We start from the raw sequence: 18436 nt of genomic DNA, 5'->3' as shown, positions 1-18436 counted from the left end.
ACCTGGCGCAGGAGTGGATGCAGGGCAGCTTTAGTGGACAGCGCCGGCAAGAATGTTAGATCTGTGTATATCATATTATTCATTCCTATACTAGGTAAATATTGCAAAGGCTTTTTAGTGAGGTTAATATCCTGGTTACTGAGTATAGAATTTAATTGCCTTTCTCTAACAGTCTACCCAGGATTTATTTTAGAATCACTTCTTCCTACACCATGAGGAAATGTGCATGGATAGATCACACATGTGAAATGTGCTACAAGACTGACTAATAAATCAAACACCTTATAGAACATGATATTCCAAGTAACAAAAAGATCAAGGCATTGAAGAGAAACTTCAAAAGCTGAAGCATCTTTTGTCATGAACCTAGACTAGAAGTAGCATGAAAAAGTCTGATTGAAATTGTTTATATTCACTCCCAATTACGCACCCTCAACATGCTCAAAAGCCTCTTCTCCAATTTCTTTCGCGGATATCCCCGTTACACAAACGGTCTGTCTAATTATTTCCTCTTCGTTCTCGATATACTTGGACGGTCGTTTCACCGAGATAGCATCTAGATCCGAAGAGACGACTAGCGAGGGATTGGACCTGTAATAAGCGTCCATGTCCTCAAGAGTGCGATTGGCTGATTCATCAGTATCTCGCTTAAGTTCTTAATATAAAGATTTAGGCGCAGATATCTTACCTGTTTCCGGATAGAAGAAGTAGATGTCTAGGAGAAAGATAACGTTGAAGATACTCCAGACAATCCAGAACTTCCAGCCGATATTCTGGATCCCGATGGGAGTAATTTCAACGATGACGAAATTGGTAATCCTACAGCCTCAAGTCAGTGTCTATAGCTATTTTGCTTGTTAAATCATAGTGTTTCTTAGATTTCCCTACCAATTTGTTGCTGTTGACACTGCAACGGTTTTGGTGCGCATGGGAACCGAGCTGATCTCCGCGGATATAGCCAGGGTACGCCCAACATCCCCAACCCAAAGAAGATATAAAAGACGAAGAAGAAGTCAACCGATGCGCTAGAGTATGTAGAGTTACTAGTCCTCTCGGTAATTGCCAGCAGGATTGTGATGATCAGCAACGCCAACCCCTGTCCTGCGGTAGACATCATCATCAAGCCGCGGCGGCCCATACGCTCTACAAGCGGCACCGCAGCACCAGAAAAGATGAAATAAACGCTGGCATTCGCAGCCGATATTAGCCGTGCCATGCTGTTTGATAGGTCTATGACACTTTCTAGTGCCGTCGGCAGGTAGTACGACATAATGTTGATGCCCTCAAATTGTTGTATGAACTGCGTGCCAGCACCCAGCAGCAGGTGGCGTAAGGGCTTGGTATTGTTGCCTTCCGGATGCCGGAAAATATCCCGCCAACGCATGGCATTCTGACGCTCGTACTCGATGCTAAAAGAGATGTCCTCGTATAGGGTCCTAATGTAGGGGTCGTCGACAGGTTTTGCCTCCAGAATAAATACCTTGGAGATTCCGGTAACCAAGGGACGGTCACCCACAAAATGAAGATGAAAATGAACTGAAGTGCAAGCAGAAATCGCCAGGCAATGGCCCCGCCTGCGAATGACAGACCGTAGTTAATCCAGTTAACGAGCATAAAGCCGCCAATGTTAGTCCACATCTCCAGGATGACCAGCTTGCCGCGCCATTTCGCCGTTGAAGTCTCGGTCTGCCAGATGGGTGCTGTTGCGGTATTAATCCCGTTTCCAAGGCTGGGATATGTACTGTTAGTAGTACTACCAAAGCAGACTTGTCAAAGATGATGACATACCCCAAGACGACGCGCCCTACAAACATCTACGTCAGACTATACGAGCTACACTGCAATATTGTACCAATGGCCATGATAGACGTGCCCCAGAGAATGGCTTTCTTGCGGCCCAACCGCTCACCCAATCCAAAGGCAACGATTGCTCCGAGGAAATATCCCACGTCGTATATGGCCGTGACGGTCGAGAGGACCTGCGTCTTGGATGGGCCAGCCAGGTCCAATATGTTTAGGAAATCCTGCGTCACCACCACACCGCTGAACACGCCTTGATCGTAGCCGAACAATGTCATATCGGTGGCACAGGCGACCTGTTGGTTTTTCACAGATTAGCAAGGCTTCCTGAGGAATATAGTATCTTTAGGAAAATGTACAGTAATCCAGAACACTAGCCAGCTGCCGGTCATCAATTGCGGTGTGTGTGGACGTCTTCTTCATGCTCTAACTCTCCGCATTAGTTGATATTGAAAAACCGCGAGGACAAGTCTCTGCGCACTATCCAGCCTACGATCTGCTCCAGCTAATAACCTCAGTATGCAACATGAGCTCCTAGTGGTTGCAAGATGAAAATAAACAAGGGGTTCGTAGTGTGAAAAAAGTTGAATGAGTCTTTGGTCTCATTTAAAGATGGAGACAAAAACCCTTTGTCCATGAAAGTATGTGTACCTGATGCTTTATTATTCCTGGTTTGAAGCTCTTGTGGACCTGCCATCTTGGTAGGTGAACACATGTATGCAGTTCTCTTGAAAAATGGAGCATAATAGGACTACTTTCAGCTAGAGGGGTTTCTCATAACTGTGTTTCAAAAAGTTGAAAGGGCTTCTGATCTAAATCCTTTCGGAATCTACAATCAGTCTTCTCTATGGTCTTTCTTAAGCAATGCAAATTAAACTAAAAGCAAAAAGAAAAAAATTCATATTGAAGGTTTGCAGTTATATTAGCTGCTTATTTGATGTAACATCTGATTTTTTAGTCATGGTGGCGTGATGAAATAGCATGAAGAGCAGGAAATACACAAAGCATATAATCGTAAGACCAGTCTTGACCAATTCTTTTGAGAAGCATCTGCTTTGACCAGTTTTCATTTCAATATTTTCTTCCTCGTTTCACAACTCCATGAGTTGATGTACAATATGTTTACTTTTTGTTAGAGTGCAAATTAGAGATACGGGTAGGTTTCTAAGGTACTACACAAAATTCCTCAAATATCCTCCTGCTGAAGGTTGGCTAAGTAAACATATAAATGTTTTCAAAGCGTCGAAGAAAGAGATACGATCATATATTCCATACCCATTTACAATATGTAGCCATCTCATTCACTCAGCTTGCCCCTACCATTCAGATATACAAACTTTGATACAATCAATTGGTAATATAAAGAACATAAAAATTATTCTTTTTAGTGATGTCATTGACTAGGTATTGTAGATCTGTGAGGTTTGTTAGGGCAGTATTAACCAGCAAGCACTTTTGTCTTCTTTGTAGATTTCCCGGTCTACGTCACAGATATTCGATACATCTCAAAAAGCTTTAGCAATGAAAAGTCCAGTCCCTTATTCAGTAAGAAACTAAACCTTATTGATATTGTGTCGTCTCTTATCAGTTCATATATATTTGTCATTATTTGGTAACCATTCACTATATCTTATTAAATCCTGCCAATATTGACACCGCAGTCGTTCTCTTCAAAAACCCGAATAATTGTAATAAGATCCAGCCACCATATCAGGTTCCGTATAAACTGATATTAAGAATATCAACTGGTTTATATACAGCAATAAAAATATGTTTCTGGAAAGCCTTCAAGGCTGAATTTTATTGATTTATATAGTAGTAAGGACATATGTACCATAGAATTTTGTTACTTAACCAAGTGAGACTCCGCTTGTTGAATCTAAGAAGAATTTCCCCTGTCCATCATCGGCTCTCATCTCTCACCTCTGACGGTTGTAAATAATTAATATCTTTGTTTTTTGTTGTTGCAGTTTTCTCGTAGATATCCTCATCTGGCTTAGCGTGGTTTCTTATCATTTGCCTGAGGCCTCCGATCCCGCTCTCCGCATTCTTCCAAAAATTTTGAGTCATACCAACAAGCAGCAAAACACACCAGAACAAACATCCATTCATTCAATTGTATCACAAGTCGCTGAAATGAGCAATCAAAAAGCTGTTGCTGAGAATATGCTCTGGGGGGGACGGTTCACAGGTATAACTCATTCTTATTTACGAAAACCTCGATCAACAAGCTAATCTCTGGGTTTAGAGGGACTGGACCCCCTGATGGTTCAATACAACGAATCGCTCCCCTACGATCGTATCTTTTGGAAGCAGGATATTCTCGGCTCTATTGCATTTGCTCGCGCTAACACCCGTGGCGGCATTCTGACCCAACACGAGTTCTCTGAGATCGAACGCGGTTTCAAGCAAATCGCCGAAGAATGGAGCACCAATAGCTTTGTCGTCAAATCAAATGACGAGGACATCCACACCGCTAATGAGCGTCGCCTGGGTGAGATTATTGGCAAAGACATTGCTGGCAAACTGCACACGGGTCGTTCGAGAAACGAGCAGATTGCAACTGATATGCGTTTGTGGCTGCGGGATGAGCTGCGGAAGCTGGATGCTTTCTTGTCGGATCTGATCAAGGTCTCTGTGGCTCGCGCAGAGCAAGATATTGAGTACTTAATGCCTGGCTATACGCACCTGCAAAAAGCACAGCCCGTTCGATGGTCCCACTGGCTGTTGTCGCACGCTGTAGCATTCGCCTCGGAGTTAGAGCGATTGCGTGAAGTTATTAAGCGAGTTAATAAGTCACCTTTGGGTACTGGTGCCCTCGCTGGAAACCCTTTTCGCATTGACCGTGAAGGCATGGCCAAGGAATTGGGCTTCGATGGCCTTACTATTAACTCCATGAACACTGTTGCGGACAGAGACTTTGCTATGGAAACAATGCAGTGGGGTAGCTCCTTCATGCTCAAAATCTCCCGTTGGGCTGAGGATCTCATCATCTACAGCAGCCTGGAGTTTGGTTTTGTACGATTAGCTGACGCATATTCGACGGGTTCCTCGCTCATGCCCCAGAAGAAGAACGCAGACAGCCTGGAACTTCTTCGTGGCAAAGCTGGACGTGCCTTCGGGCATGTTGCAGGTGTTATGATGACCATCAAAGGTCTCCCCACCACCTACAACAAAGATCTCCAGGAGAGTGTTGAGCCTCTTTTGGACCATATCAAGACTGTTGGTGACAGCATCCAGATCGCCACCGGTGTGCTCTCCACATTGAAAGTCAATCCCGAGAAAATGGTCGCTGCCCTAGCACCTGAGATGCTTGCCACTGAGTTCGCGGACTACCTTGTCCGCAAAGGCGTGCCATTCAGAGAGGGCCACCACATTTCAGGGCGTGTTGTTGCATTGGCAGAGAAGAATGATGTTCCCATGGACACACTTACCATCGAACAACTACAGGCAATCGATAGCCGATTTGGGCCTGATGTTCGCGAGTGTTTGGATTATGAGCGGGCTGTTGAACTGAAAGACGCTATTGGCGGTACGAGCAAGCGAGCTGTCCGCGAGCAGATTGCAGCTTTGAAGGCTATCATTTCGGGTGACATTGCCTGATCAAGTTACTCTAGTTCTCTTCCCAACTTTATTCGTTTAATATGTGAGGCTAGAATGAAAGATTCCTACTGATAGCACGTCAAAAAAATAGCGTTCCTAAGTTTGCTTCGAAGAAGCATGACTTTATTAAATTAAAAAAGAAACTTTACAATTTTATATTGAACAGATGATTGATAAGATTTAATCTTGATGTCCGATCATATTTAACTTCAGATGTTAGAGTTTCCACCGTCTAATTCTTACACTAAAAGAAGCAGTCGCTCAAGACAAAAATTTCTAACCCAAGAGACCAGAATTTTTTACCACCAAAAGACGTACGACTACATCGTACACGACCTACATAAGGAATGAGATAAACGTGCCAATAATTGGGCTGTCACACGAATCTTCTCGCCTTGGTTGCCTTGATTTCAAACAGGATGATCATGTAATTGCCTAATCAGGTAGTATGTCAAGTTTCCTTTTTCTAGATTTAATCTAAGCTGTTCACCTACCAAATAGGCAACTAATTACCACAGGGCGTGCTTTTAGTTACCGTTAGCTCTACTATGTGTGCACGATGTTGAAGCATATTTTGCATCGCTAGGTAGGTTTATGCTATGCTTGCATGATTTGAGATTTGTTGGGTGTCAATATCCACCCAATGTGATATGATAACCTTGGAATCATCGAACTAGCATCCCTTTTGTTTTCAGTTTTACGGTGACGGCTGCCGAATCGTCAGTGCTCCAGAGTGGAGGGCAAGGCTATTCCTGAACCTAAAGCAAGTTTTGTCACAACGTAAAACGTTGCGATCGACCAATAGTATCTGCACAGTGCACACTCATAGTCAAGGCTTTGGTAACGGATGATCAGTTAACTTTGTTCTGGCCATTCTCGACGGACAAAGTATTACCTAGATAGGCAATATTCCAAGCAATTAGATGACCTTGTTCTGATCGAATTATCAGCCAATCAGGGTCATTAGATAACGGGTTATGTAACAGAGGCCCACATTGAATAACGTAATCCACACCCGAGCGGATCACACCACCGAGCGGATCACTCAGCTCCAAGAAAGCGTCTTGTATAGATTTTAAACCTCAATTTTCAACCCGAAATAATAATTATATACAAAAAATTAATTAGTAATACGATTAGGGCATTGAGGCCTTCTATGCCCGAAAATTCCACACTCACTACATTGAAATTGACGGCGTACACGTGGTTGAGAGGCCGGAAGCTCAGGCTCGGCCGGAGCAGTAGTAGGAGCTTGAGATGCCTCAATTGGCCTATTTATAAGTGCCTGAGCATCCTCTCTAGTAATTCCTTGCTCATGAGATATCTGCTTTTTAGATCGTGTACGCTTTCGCTTCTCTTTCTCATGTGCAGCTCGTAAATCGTGAACTTCCTTCCGTATAATAAGAAGCTCGTTAATACTGGTCTCGTACGCCTTTGACATGCGACTAATTGCTTCATCAATAACTTCAGAGGGGCTCCTTGTACGCCGGCTGATTCGTCGCTTAATCGTACTCAATTGGCGTTTGAATTGGCGTGGATTTTGAGGTGTCTGTAAGCATGATGATTGAGAATCACTAGGTGGATTAGGAGGTGGTGTTGGAGTCTTTAATCGGATAGTAAGTTGACTATAAACTCGATCTGGATCCAATGGAACTAATCCAGTTGCTTTGAAGCCATTCCGAATAGTCTCAGCTTTATATGCCATCGTACGGGCCTCTGGAAAAGCAGTAAGAAAGTCGATTTTATCAATATGATTAAAGCCGAGTCTCATCCGCTGCTCAACAAGCTTTCCATATTGTCGCTTTAGAACTGCAAAACAGCTAACATCGAGAGGCTGTAAGAGATGCGAGGAATGTGGAGGCATGCAGATTGGGATAATCTTATTCTCAGTGCATGTACGATCAAATTCGGCAGTTAAATGGCTTCCATGGCCATCGAGAATTAACATTCGATATTGTCCGATTATCCGGCCATTTGTATGAGGAATAAAGTGATTGATGAGCCAATCCATGCTAATCTGATCTGTTGTCCACCCATTATCACTAATATTGATCTTCCAATCATCTGGAAGGGTCTCAAACCAGCCTTCCTGGGAGTATTTAGTAGCTTTAAAGATCACGTACGAGGGCAAGGCCCAGCCAGTAGAGTTGACTGCCTCAATTGCAGTTACCCATTCTCGATTACCAGGCTGTAGTAGATGTGGACGGCCATATCGATCGCTTCCAGTAATAACCTTTGCGCTCGCGCAGAGGCCCATTGCAAAGCCAGTCTCATCAAAGTTATAGATATCCTCCGATAGGATTCCATACTTGGCTATAGCCTCTCGTACGCGATCAAAATATTCCTCAATTATCTTCGGATCTTCGCATTTAGCACGCTCGTAGTTATATCTTCGTGAAAATCGTGTTTTTAGCTCTGAGCGACGTTTGACTAGGTTATAAACCCAGTTCTCGCCAACTGTTTGATTTCCATGTTGAGAAAGAAGAATATTGGCCATATCTCGTACCATAGAGGGTCGGGGAGGTAATCCTCGCTTATCTAGATCTAATATCCATTTAATAAGCGATTCCTCTTCAAATTGAGTCAATTTATGCCCATTTGCACGTATCTCAGCTTTCATTGGGATACCATTGAGGCGGCGCGAGAGAGTTGTATATGGCACATTATAAGTGCGTGCTGCATGACGAATTGATGATAATTTTCCATTTTTAAAATCGGATATAGCTAATAAGATTCGTCCTTCTTGTTCCTGAGAATTTGATTGATTTTTATTAGGAATTGGTGGCATATTGGCGCGTTGAATATAGAGAGTTGACTCATTTGACGCGCTCGGAGTTGAGTGATCCGCTCGGTGGTGTGATCCGCTCGGGTGTGGATTACGTTATTTATAGCGTAATCAGCTAAACTCGGAACGGGATTAGACATGTCAATAGTGTCAATGGGAGTCAAAATATGACAGCCGACTCCTTTCTGGATTAGACGAGTAATTAGAAAGGAGATCTGGCGAGCTGTCCAGGACTAACTTTCTATCATATACGTCAAATCGCACAATTGTTGTGTCAATGACTCGGTAAATTACATCGCATAGGACGGAGTGTCTCAGTGCATACTACGGAGTACATATTAGAAAATAGCGCGCATCAGATTATCGATAAATCATCGACGTCATATTGCAATATAGAACTCAATGTATTCCGCATAGGAACAACTTCCGTCATTTCGGTACACCGGGGCAAACAATCACACATAGATCACTTGATTCGACTCCGGGCCATCGAATCCCGGAATCCATGTCTCGTTAAAGACCCCATTGGTCGCTGGTCACACAGATAAGAATTAGTCAAAGACCATGAGTTGATTAGTACGACTGTGATTTCTTGGAAATCGTGCAGCTGTGGCAGACATGTCGTAATCAGAAGCAGAAAGTGTGCGTGGGTCTCGAATTTCGTTACATATGGGAAGATGCAACTAACGACGTATCCGAGACGAAGAAGTAACCAGAAAAAATTGGCAATCATGCACGCTTTGTTAGATTTTAGTAAAAGAAACTAGCCACAGACTAAATGGACCCTGCATACCAAAAGCGAGCAAGCCACATCATTCTGCAATTTTTTTTGGAAAAGTCTGTGGCTAGTGCAACAGACCCATAAATTGCAGAGTCTAAAGCTCTGTAGCTGCGAAAAGCCTACGTAATATCATGTACGTACTTGACTTCACTAGTAAGTTTATAGTTTCTTTTTCCTTTTTTTGGGTTACCGGGATGATAATAATACAGCATTTCATATGCATAACTAGAAGCAAGGGACAATTCATACGGATGTCAAATGTGGCTGGTGCATAGTAAAACCAACACGTGTGAAGAGCGGTCAAGCCACAACTATTACGAGCCACAGCTGCTTCAAGCCTGTTTGGGTTAAACTATAGACTTTTAATGTGGGTACTTGTGGGGCTGAGGCTGGGGCTAGCTTGGTTAGATTTGGTTCACAGCGGCTCAGATCGGTATGCCCGATCGCCACTACGAACTGGCGATAGCCAATTGGCTTTACAGGGATGCCCCCGAAAATATGTTCGATGAGGTGAGAAATAAGGCTGAAAGTTAGAAAAGAAAGAAAAAAAAAAGTTTCATCATACACTGTGCCGAAAAGTTGCCGCTGGAATGCCGAGTTATTCCCTTACCATCCATACATGTACATGTACATCGATGTTGTATGTGCGACGTGCGTCATGCAAATCACTGTACCTTCTTAGCTAAGAGTAAGAGCAAAAAACGGTGTATTCTCCATATGCCGTGCTATGGAAAAGTTACCGTTTGAAAGCTACCATATGTAGATAGCTGCATGTTGTATGTAATGTAACGCTGCCGAGGTACCACAAAGCAAACTACGAACAGTAACGGTTGATGCAGGAAATGGAAAACCATAATTTTCGTTTGTATGCCACCTTCCATATACCTGAAAGAATCAACGAGATCCGTTTGTGTTCTATCTAGTTACAGGGAGGTTACCGTTCTTGCATATCAAACTTTAAGTCAAATTATGATTCACGTGCTTGACGCGCGTGGTCTTGACAAAACAAAAGGAAAGCGAAAACTATTTTCTAATTTTATTTCCGTTTTTCAGGACAGTACTGAGGTTTGCGTCGTGTGTCACGGCATGTAGATCGGCGCGGAGTTATATTTTTTGAGACATAAATCGCATCAAAACGTCGTACAAAGTGCAGTTCTTGTAGGGTTATACTTTTATTGATTATTTCAAAAAATAGAGCAAAACTCATTGTATATACGATGCTCATGGATGACACAGAACGACAAATTGTGCAAAGGAATGGCACCTCAGCCGTAGTCAGGCTAATACGGTCTGTTTCATTAGATACGGCATTCAAACTTCGTATAACTTGATAACATCGAATCGTTTGTTTGGTCCAACAATAGAAACTAGACCCACAATTCCGGCAATCATGAGTTTCTAGATCTGCCACTCGTTGTCAAAAAGCTGCAGTCGTTCGTTCTGTATCCTCAATTAGTGACCGAGCACGATCAGGATAAGATCTTACATGTTTCATTCTTCTTGAGAACTAGCTAAGCGTGCCTGCGCCAAAAAAAAAACAAATAGTGAAAGAAAGCAAACTCCCATATGTACGCCCAGGTAGGTACAATTTATGATTGCACGTGGTATTTCCCTTTGAATCCTCCACAGCCAACGCCTTTCTCGAATTAGAACTCCATCCCCATGCACCACTATAGACAAATGAAAACCTGAAAAGTGAAAGTGATTGAGTATGAAGAACTCGAAAAAAGTAACCAAAAGAGATATATATAAGCGGGAACATCAATTTCCCTGATTCTCCTCGCAAATGGTGATTTTAATTGTTTGACCGGGGCCAACGCTTCAACAGCTGTCGCAGTCGTTGTCGAATCTTTCTGCGTTTACCGTTGTCGACAGTTGGGTTCGTTGTTGGCGTGAATAGGTAGTCTGACCCGTCTTCTGAACCTTCAAATGTGGACATTGTGGTAGAGCCTGATGGACTGTCTGGCTCTTCATTATTGATCGGGTTGCAGTGTTGACACTGCATGTATGGTAGCATAGCTACATGAGGATATGTTTGTGATAGAATGATATCAATATCCGACATTTGCGATGGCCGTCTGGATGTGAGTGCGGGGTTCTGCGAGTTGATTAGTTGTTGAAAATCATGGGAATAGGCATTGGAAAACTAACCCACAGCTCGTAGTTGGTCTTGTATGCCATATTGATCGTTTTCGAGCACTCAGGTCAAGGGAAAAAATGTATGTTTTGAGAGACTTTTGTCTTTCTGACAGGTAGAAGATAGAATTACGACCAATGCATCTGAGGATCGAAGCGTATTTATTATCATTTGTTTACAAAGTTCCTGGTCTGTTTGCTTAGGTAGTAATTACCCCATCGGATCTAAGTTGGAGGAGCGAATTAGAGGATCAGCAGCCAATGCCAGTGACAGGATCACGACCACAGATCTGGTAGTAGCACCTCGTACCTCGTACGTCGGTCATTTTGGACCGATTGGAAATAGTAGCAGTCGATGATTTATAGATACGGCAGCCCCAAGAGAGCAGATACCCCAGCTCTTCCCCTGTTGGCCTGAGATCTGTCTCTGTTATTGGCCGATGTCTGCTCCACTGAGCCTGATGCGCTAATGCTAGCGCTGTGTCGCCTTGACGCACAAGGCTTCCACCCATTTCCGTGACTTGCCACGACGGCTCTGCCACAGCTACACTGATGACCCTTGGCTAGTGTAGGCCCGGACTCTCGATCTATTGATTTTGCTTGCATGGGGCCTCTGCTTTACCCGATGACTTCACTCATCTCTAGAATTGGATACTGGTCACGGAAGAGGGGGAAGTTCAAATTTTCCCTTGTTTGCCGCCTGTGTTCCTGCGGGCATCCGATCTTCTGATTTGAATCCCATCTTATTTGTGATAATTCATTTCTACCCACCACTTTTGAGATTCACAGAAGAGGAAATACCCAAGGAACCATCCATTCGTCCGGTTAAGCGACTCTTGAGTTGTGGCCGGGAGTCTGGAGGCCTAAGAGCACTAATCTTCTCAGCCGCAAACCAAATCATACCTACTTGAACTCCGTACCTCATCCTCTGAAGGGAGATGTTCCGTGCGCTAGAAATGGAAGAATAAAATTAAAAAGGGCAATTAATATAACAAACGTGAAGAGGAGAAGAATCCCTGTCCGTAGAAACCACAATCCTGGGTTCCCAAACAAGCTGAACCATGACGCCACGTCGGGCAGGGGTACTCTTAGGTCCGTTCACATCTTGGTTAGGTCGGTTCATAACTCCATCGCGATTCAGTCTGATCAAACAGACGGAATGCTGAAGAACGTGACCAGAGGAATTTACTGACAGCAAGGGTTTTACTTAACAGGCTAGCCCCAGTCCATGCATGCAAGTGCTTGGCTACTAGTACTTGCATGGTAAATTAATTACTTTGCATTGCATGTGCAAGCAAGACTCGGTTAGAGGGAGTTGCAGTCGACAGTATGCAGTAAGAATTGCAATGCTCATACATAAATACGTGGATAGCACACAAAGACATCCATGGATCGATGCGGGCTACGTAATATTAGGCCGCCTCAGGCCCTCAGGCCGAGAGAAAGCATTTAAAGTTCATTATTTGGACCTAAAGGCTATTCCGTACATAGTCGGGATATTGGCAATGATATTGCGCATTATTGAACGACTGAGTTGCCTGAACCCATGGGAAGTCACGGGATATTCCGCCCTTGAACCGAGGATTATCGTTGATTGCAAATGGACATATTCGAGTCATCAAGAATGAAAAGGAAGGCAAAAAAAAAAAAAAAAAAAAGGCGATCGGCTTTTTGTCGGCCGCTCCGTGACTAGAATTGCCGGTCCACCAATAGGGAGCACGTGTTTGCTGCCCCGCCCCTCCATCCTGTGGCGCAAGTTGTGGCTCAACGACCCACTCTCTGTGGCTTGATTCCATCGCTCGATAGTCTTGGGTAGTTTCTCGATAGCTTCAGACCTCGCGCTTGTCCCCTCCCCCCGCCGGCCCTTTCAAACAAGGCGCCACTGATTCGCGCTCGAGTTGCTCTCCCGTTCTTCCACGTTACCCCCTGCTCATCAACTAGCGGCAGCCGGGATGAGCTATGCAGCTTCGATTCTTGTTCTCAAGCGCCCTGGATGTGAAATGTCTGTTCCGTTTCATGTGTTGGCCAACAAGAAACGATCCTGCGGAAATGCACTCTATGCCGCGATGCCTTCAGCGTCCATTTTTGGAACCTGCAGAGCCAAACTAGACTTTTTCTTTCACGTCCCGCCTCAAGGCAGTCCCCCCACTGCTCATCCCTCCATGGAAATGAAACACATATAAGAACCAAGTCTCAGCCCCGAATGGAGCCACTGGTGAATTGTCAGACCAAAAATAAATTATTCATCAGTTGTTTGTTCTTTACAAACCAGCCCATCCTTTCCTCTCGCGCCCCTCCTGCCCTGCTTGGGACTCGTTTATGCCTTGCTTTGTTTGTGCAATCAGACCGTAGTGGCTATTGCGTGTTGTCAGAGTGCGTGTATGTCGACAACATACGGCGATCAAACAGCACCACTTGGGTTAAGATCGCGACTTTGGCGTACCTTCAAAACATTCGCAGCCAGGCGTTTGTTCATCCCAGAGTCCAATCGCCATTTATCGCATAGGTAGGTTGTGCGCATTTGCACCACGAGTGAGAGAGCCGGTGGCTACATGATCCGAGTTCAAATACTAACATTATACCGCTGTTAGATTGAGACGCGAAAGAAACGTCAAAACACCAACAATGCAGCCCGGCGTAGGCACCGTCACTTCTACAACAACTACGGCCACTGCCACCTCCGCGACCCTTTATGCTGATGCCGGCAAAATCAACCCTGTAGAATGGTTTCCATTTTACCAGGGTTGCGTGGAGCACTTCGTGAACGTGGCACAGTATCGGCCCTTGGCACGGTCGCTTGCTGCTCACATAAATATCCTCCTCCCCTACCAACGCACCACCGATGCCGTCCTTGAATTCTCCAAGTCTATCGCAAATGAATCTAACTCGACGAAACAGCAACTTTCAAGTTCAACATCCAGATTAATCTCGCTTACTCCATACATTCGGCGCCTGGTGATTACAGCAACAGATGCGCCGGCCATTATGCAGGAACTGTTTGGAAATGACTGGGTCAAAGGCGTTGGCACAGTCCACTCACAGGAACGGGTGAACTATCTCTTCTCGGCCAAAAGTGGAGGGTGGCTAAAAACCAAGGCTCAATATGATTTATCACCGCACGAAACCGTACCTTTTTTGCGTCCACTACGCGATCCACAGGAAGAAGAACTTCGAGCGGCGGAGACTCATTGGAGTGAGTGGCTTGCTATGGAAGACTGGATGGTGGGCCCACGCAGTCCGTTTGAGGATCTGCCGGGGAAGTAAATCCCCTCCCCCGTTTCTTCCCTTTCAAGCTCAACCCTTCTACTCCGTACTCTCGTTTTCTATTTTTGTTTGATTATGAATAATGTGGCGTTGCTGGGAGGATCTGCTTATTTCCGGTCTTTTCTTCTAAATTTCTTTCGTTTTGAGACTAAAATTGGGGTGCGGTGGTATCATGTTTCTCTATTCTTCTGATGCGGGGCCAGTAATCAAATTGTTGGCGATGATTAATGTTTATGTGTAGGCGCAAGGACTTTTTGCTGGTGAGAAGCGAAATTATCGTTAGTTTGATGATCCCGTAGCATTTCAATGGAATTGGGCAGATATTCTTGGAATTTTTTCCTTGTTTGTCCTTGTGCGTTTAACATTGTTTGTTTAATATTCCCCACAATGGTCTAGATCAGGCAGCATTAAGCCTTGGCTGGGAATAAGCTTCGTTTCTGCGCCCGAAATGCTGCTTAAAGTACGAAATTCTAGATCGGGAAGTACACAGACTTAAACCGGCTTAGGGAGATATACCCGGTACAAATTAGACAGGCAAACATATCTGATGAACGTGCAGAAATTTTATATACGAAACAAGGAAGATTATCTGCTAACTATGTACAGCAACCACTTGCTTTGGGAAGGGGCCAAATTGGTACCGCTAACTATGGTTTTAAAACAATTATAGTTATGATTGACAGGCGCTAAGAATGTGTTATTTGGAATTGTTTCTTCAACTTATTAATGATTTAACGGATAATACATCCACATAAATTTAACAACTTGATTGATTGCTATATTATGGCAAAGTCATACATTAACAAAATCTAGTATGTATCAATCCTCCAATTGGCGTCCCACACCGGCAAGTGCCGGCTCGGCCTCTACGGCACGCGGCACAGCGGGTCGTCCCGCGCGCCAACCGTGCCGAAGTCAGGTCAGAGTCAGACGCCATCCCTGATACTTTTCCTATATAGAGTACACAAACTATGATAAGCCCTCCTCCAATAATATCCGGATAGTACTCCGTAATTCGCACCTGTAGCATGAAGAAGCCTCTAGTACCTAATATCTCTATAATTAGTATGTCACTAGAGAGTGAAGTTGCTATCGGGTATGTATACTGAACAAGACAAGATTGGGGCTTACTCCAAAATCCATATTGCTAAACTATTAAGAAATAAATATAGTCAACCCCTCAATCATAAATACAAGTTACATAGTAATAGTGATAGGTGGCAAGACTTAGTTGTCGATCATCAATTATTTTAGTACTGTTTGAGCCTTGGCTAGGCGCTACTAATACCAGGCTCCCCCTCTATGGAGATATGCCAGTCGCCCAGCTGTCGAGAAGGCCATGGACTTAAAATCCGTTCTTTCATTTTCTTTTTCGGCTACTTACGGAGTGTTTCGTTCGTATCCGGTAAGATCGTCTGGGTAATGCTAGAGATTGTGGGCAATTTTACTGCCATTTAGGATATGGTCTCGTGACATACTTCGCTGTATGAAAGACAACTATCGCATCAAGTAAATCTGCCATATCTCTAGATGAGGAAGAAATTCATGCCCGGAGTTGTACTGTATGCATACGTGCTTGTATACTTTGATAAATGAAATTGTTGCGCCGATACCCTTTTTAGACGGTGGTCATCTTCATTTTCCACCCCAGGCATGTTAGGTCCGATTTGGTGGTCGAGATTTACGTGTTGCCACATCGGAAATACCATCCGGTTTACTACCCGCTAACTGCCTAGTTTCTTCTATACCGGTAAGAGGCCAAGAGTCGTAATAATTAGGCTGGCAAGCCTCCGTAGGTTCTCTTGAGCTGACATCAAAACGAGACCAATGAAGATACTGGATCTGTCAGAGTTCGATAGACTTGAGCCATGATGCAAATTGCCCTTCTTATCTGGGAAGAATCGTTCATTTTTGCCCGAACGTTTTGATAAGATCAAGAATTAGCTTTTCTCCCGTCTTAAAACTAGACGCCGATACTGTTCATCCGGCCAGAGATCTGTAATGCTTCCACCTTTCTTGTTGTTTGGTAATGTTCAATTGTTCTTTTTGCTCTGTCGTTTCTTCCTTGTTCATTATCTTTCTCGAGACAATCTTTCTTCCTTTGTATATTGTTCGGGCGAAGATTAATTCTTTAGTACAGCTCTATATTTAGTTATCATTTTTAATTGGCTCACGCCGTTCGTCGGCATCCAATCCCTTCCAACTACGACTTAGCCTCGTTGTCCACAACAGTATCTAGTAGACTTGGTAATGGGTCACTCCCAACCCCTTATTATGCTACCAAGCTGGAGAGACTTCGTACATCAAAATTGGCACATCATTCATTGACTGATACCAATCAATACCATGCCTCGAACAAAGCGCACTTTGGTCGATGCCGACCCCAATTCCGAATGTTCGATGCCCCAAAAATCTTCCAAGGGGAAAGAGAGGGCTACCAGCGGTTCAGCGGAAACCACCATTGCAAACAGTATCGATGCATCAAATGAAGGAACCGAGGACGATAATGCCTTTAGTGAAACTAGCTGCTCACATCTAGGGTCTTCGTCACTTCGTAAATGCTCCTCTTTGAATACTAACCCCCCGACCGTGAACTCTGCAACTGAACCAAAGTTCATTTTTATCTGTCGACCCCACTGGGACATTGGAGCAGAGCAGCTTGATATGGAATACGAGACTCCTGACGATGAAGATACGTCCCCCGCTGACTTCGTCTGCAAGGCTTCGGTAAATGATCGCTCTGAATGGGCTTGGACTATAACCGAGGCAGGCCTGAGGAAGTACGAACAGCTAGAGAAACAGGCTCTCAATCGTGATCAGGATGCGCAAGGCCTGTGGATTTACAACGATTACACTGCCTATGGAATCAATGAGGTCGTTGACAATTGGGTAGGCTGGATGCATGGAGATAGACCTGAATGCCTTGCAGGAATATTTGCTAACATATCGCAGCTAAAAGACTTCAACACAGAGGTTTCAAGGAGAACAGTGTCTCCATATGCTGTATGGGCCGAACTTGAAGCTGTCTCTATGTTTTTACAGCTGGATTACATTGATATCTGGTTTCGTGAGTCATGGTACCCCCGTACATCACTGTATACTAGGTTTAATACCTCTTAGAGGGCGATGACTGTCGCGGATTCGCTGAAACAATTGCCCTTGTTGGCAAGGCTCTCTTGACTGGCCTCCATATATTAAAGAACCACCAGCTACTCAATCCCTATCAGCCTGAGAATGGCGGGCTTAGGAACATTTCAATTGTTTTGGCAATGTTCGTTCAGTTTGCCCGATCGTGGACCAACATAGCTGGCGACCATTTCGGAGAGACGAAGTGGGTGCCGAAGCTTGGGGAGCTGGCGAAGGAAAACAGCATCGAGATCAAGGGGTCTTACAAGTTTCACGAGCGCCACCAAGAGTTACTTGAGCCTGAGGAAGACTCGAGTCCCCGTAACGAGCTGAAGAAACGGAAGAAGAAAATTCACTTTTCGGAAGGTACCTGGGGAATCGTGTCCCTTGTGGACGCTGATTCGGATGACGATGATGACATTAAGGACAATGGTGACTATTCAGTAAAGGGGTGGAAAGATTCAGTATGTCCGCCCAGAATCCTATTTGAAGCATGCTAATTATGCCCGACCGGTGCAGTTCAAAACCTACGCGAAAGGTCACATTCGAAGCGGGAGGAAGACAATCGGTGGCACACAGTATGATATCACTAAAATGTCCAAGTTTGAGAAGAAGAGGTTCCAGTTGGGAGGAGAATCAGGTTTCTATTTTTGAGACTGCTTATTTCTCAGATCTCTCTGTCTAATTCGAACAAATACCGAAGGCTTTTGTTAGAGCACGTGGTATGGCTGCTAATGTAATATTCATCTAAATATGTATAACGTAATCCACCCCCGAACCGCCACCACCACCGACCCGCCACTTCTGCTGAAAAACGCGCTCTATATTAATTTTAACCCGAAATTTCAACCTAAAATAATAATTATATATAAAAAGTTAATTATTAGTATAATTAGGGCATTGAGGTCTTCTATACCTGAAAATTCTACACTCACTATATT

At 44.2% G+C, this 18436-nt stretch overlaps 5 protein-coding genes across 5 annotated transcripts, besides 2 other annotated features; 3 read left to right on the top strand and 2 right to left on the bottom strand.

Moving 5' to 3' along the window:
• Window positions 1-422: 422 nt before the first annotated feature.
• UA08_06778 (hypothetical protein) lies at window positions 423-2078 on the bottom strand (the record flags this gene model as incomplete). The annotated part of the gene is made up of 6 exons (XM_020269092.1): window positions 423-628; window positions 689-826; window positions 889-1436; window positions 1481-1729; window positions 1789-1804; window positions 1853-2078. 6 exons carry the CDS (start codon window positions 2076-2078, stop codon window positions 423-425), a joined length of 1383 nt encoding a protein of 460 aa, XP_020118053.1.
• A 1858-nt stretch (window positions 2079-3936) lies between these two features.
• Window positions 3937-5403, top strand: UA08_06777 (Argininosuccinate lyase; the record flags this gene model as incomplete). The annotated part of the gene is made up of 2 exons (XM_020269091.1): window positions 3937-3991; window positions 4049-5403. The coding sequence occupies 2 exons, from the start codon at window positions 3937-3939 to the stop codon at window positions 5401-5403; spliced, it is 1410 nt and encodes a 469-aa protein (XP_020118052.1).
• Window positions 5404-6402: 999 nt separating this feature from the next.
• Window positions 6403-8287: a repeat region (Identified by RepeatMasker using a combination of RepBase library and repeat library created with RepeatScout).
• A 2477-nt stretch (window positions 8288-10764) lies between these two features.
• On the bottom strand, window positions 10765-11150 carry UA08_06776 (hypothetical protein; the record flags this gene model as incomplete). Its single annotated transcript, XM_020269090.1, has 2 exons — window positions 10765-10968; window positions 11121-11150. 2 exons carry the CDS (start codon window positions 11148-11150, stop codon window positions 10765-10767), a joined length of 234 nt encoding a protein of 77 aa, XP_020118303.1.
• A 2580-nt stretch (window positions 11151-13730) lies between these two features.
• On the top strand, window positions 13731-14369 carry UA08_06775 (hypothetical protein; the record flags this gene model as incomplete). Its single annotated transcript, XM_020269089.1, has 1 exon — window positions 13731-14369. The coding sequence occupies one exon, from the start codon at window positions 13731-13733 to the stop codon at window positions 14367-14369; it is 639 nt and encodes a 212-aa protein (XP_020118304.1).
• A 2346-nt stretch (window positions 14370-16715) lies between these two features.
• On the top strand, window positions 16716-18149 carry UA08_06774 (hypothetical protein; the record flags this gene model as incomplete). Its single annotated transcript, XM_020269088.1, has 4 exons — window positions 16716-17258; window positions 17322-17436; window positions 17490-17959; window positions 18015-18149. The coding sequence occupies 4 exons, from the start codon at window positions 16716-16718 to the stop codon at window positions 18147-18149; spliced, it is 1263 nt and encodes a 420-aa protein (XP_020118368.1).
• Window positions 18150-18252: 103 nt separating this feature from the next.
• Window positions 18253-18436: part of a repeat region (Identified by RepeatMasker using a combination of RepBase library and repeat library created with RepeatScout) that runs on past the window's edge.

This window comes from Talaromyces atroroseus (assembly GCF_001907595.1).
Source record: "Talaromyces atroroseus strain IBT 11181 chromosome Unknown scaffold_9, whole genome shotgun sequence".
Classification (NCBI taxonomy): Eukaryota; Fungi; Ascomycota; class Eurotiomycetes; order Eurotiales; family Trichocomaceae; genus Talaromyces; species Talaromyces atroroseus.
This window is presented reverse-complemented; position numbering and strand designations above follow the sequence as displayed.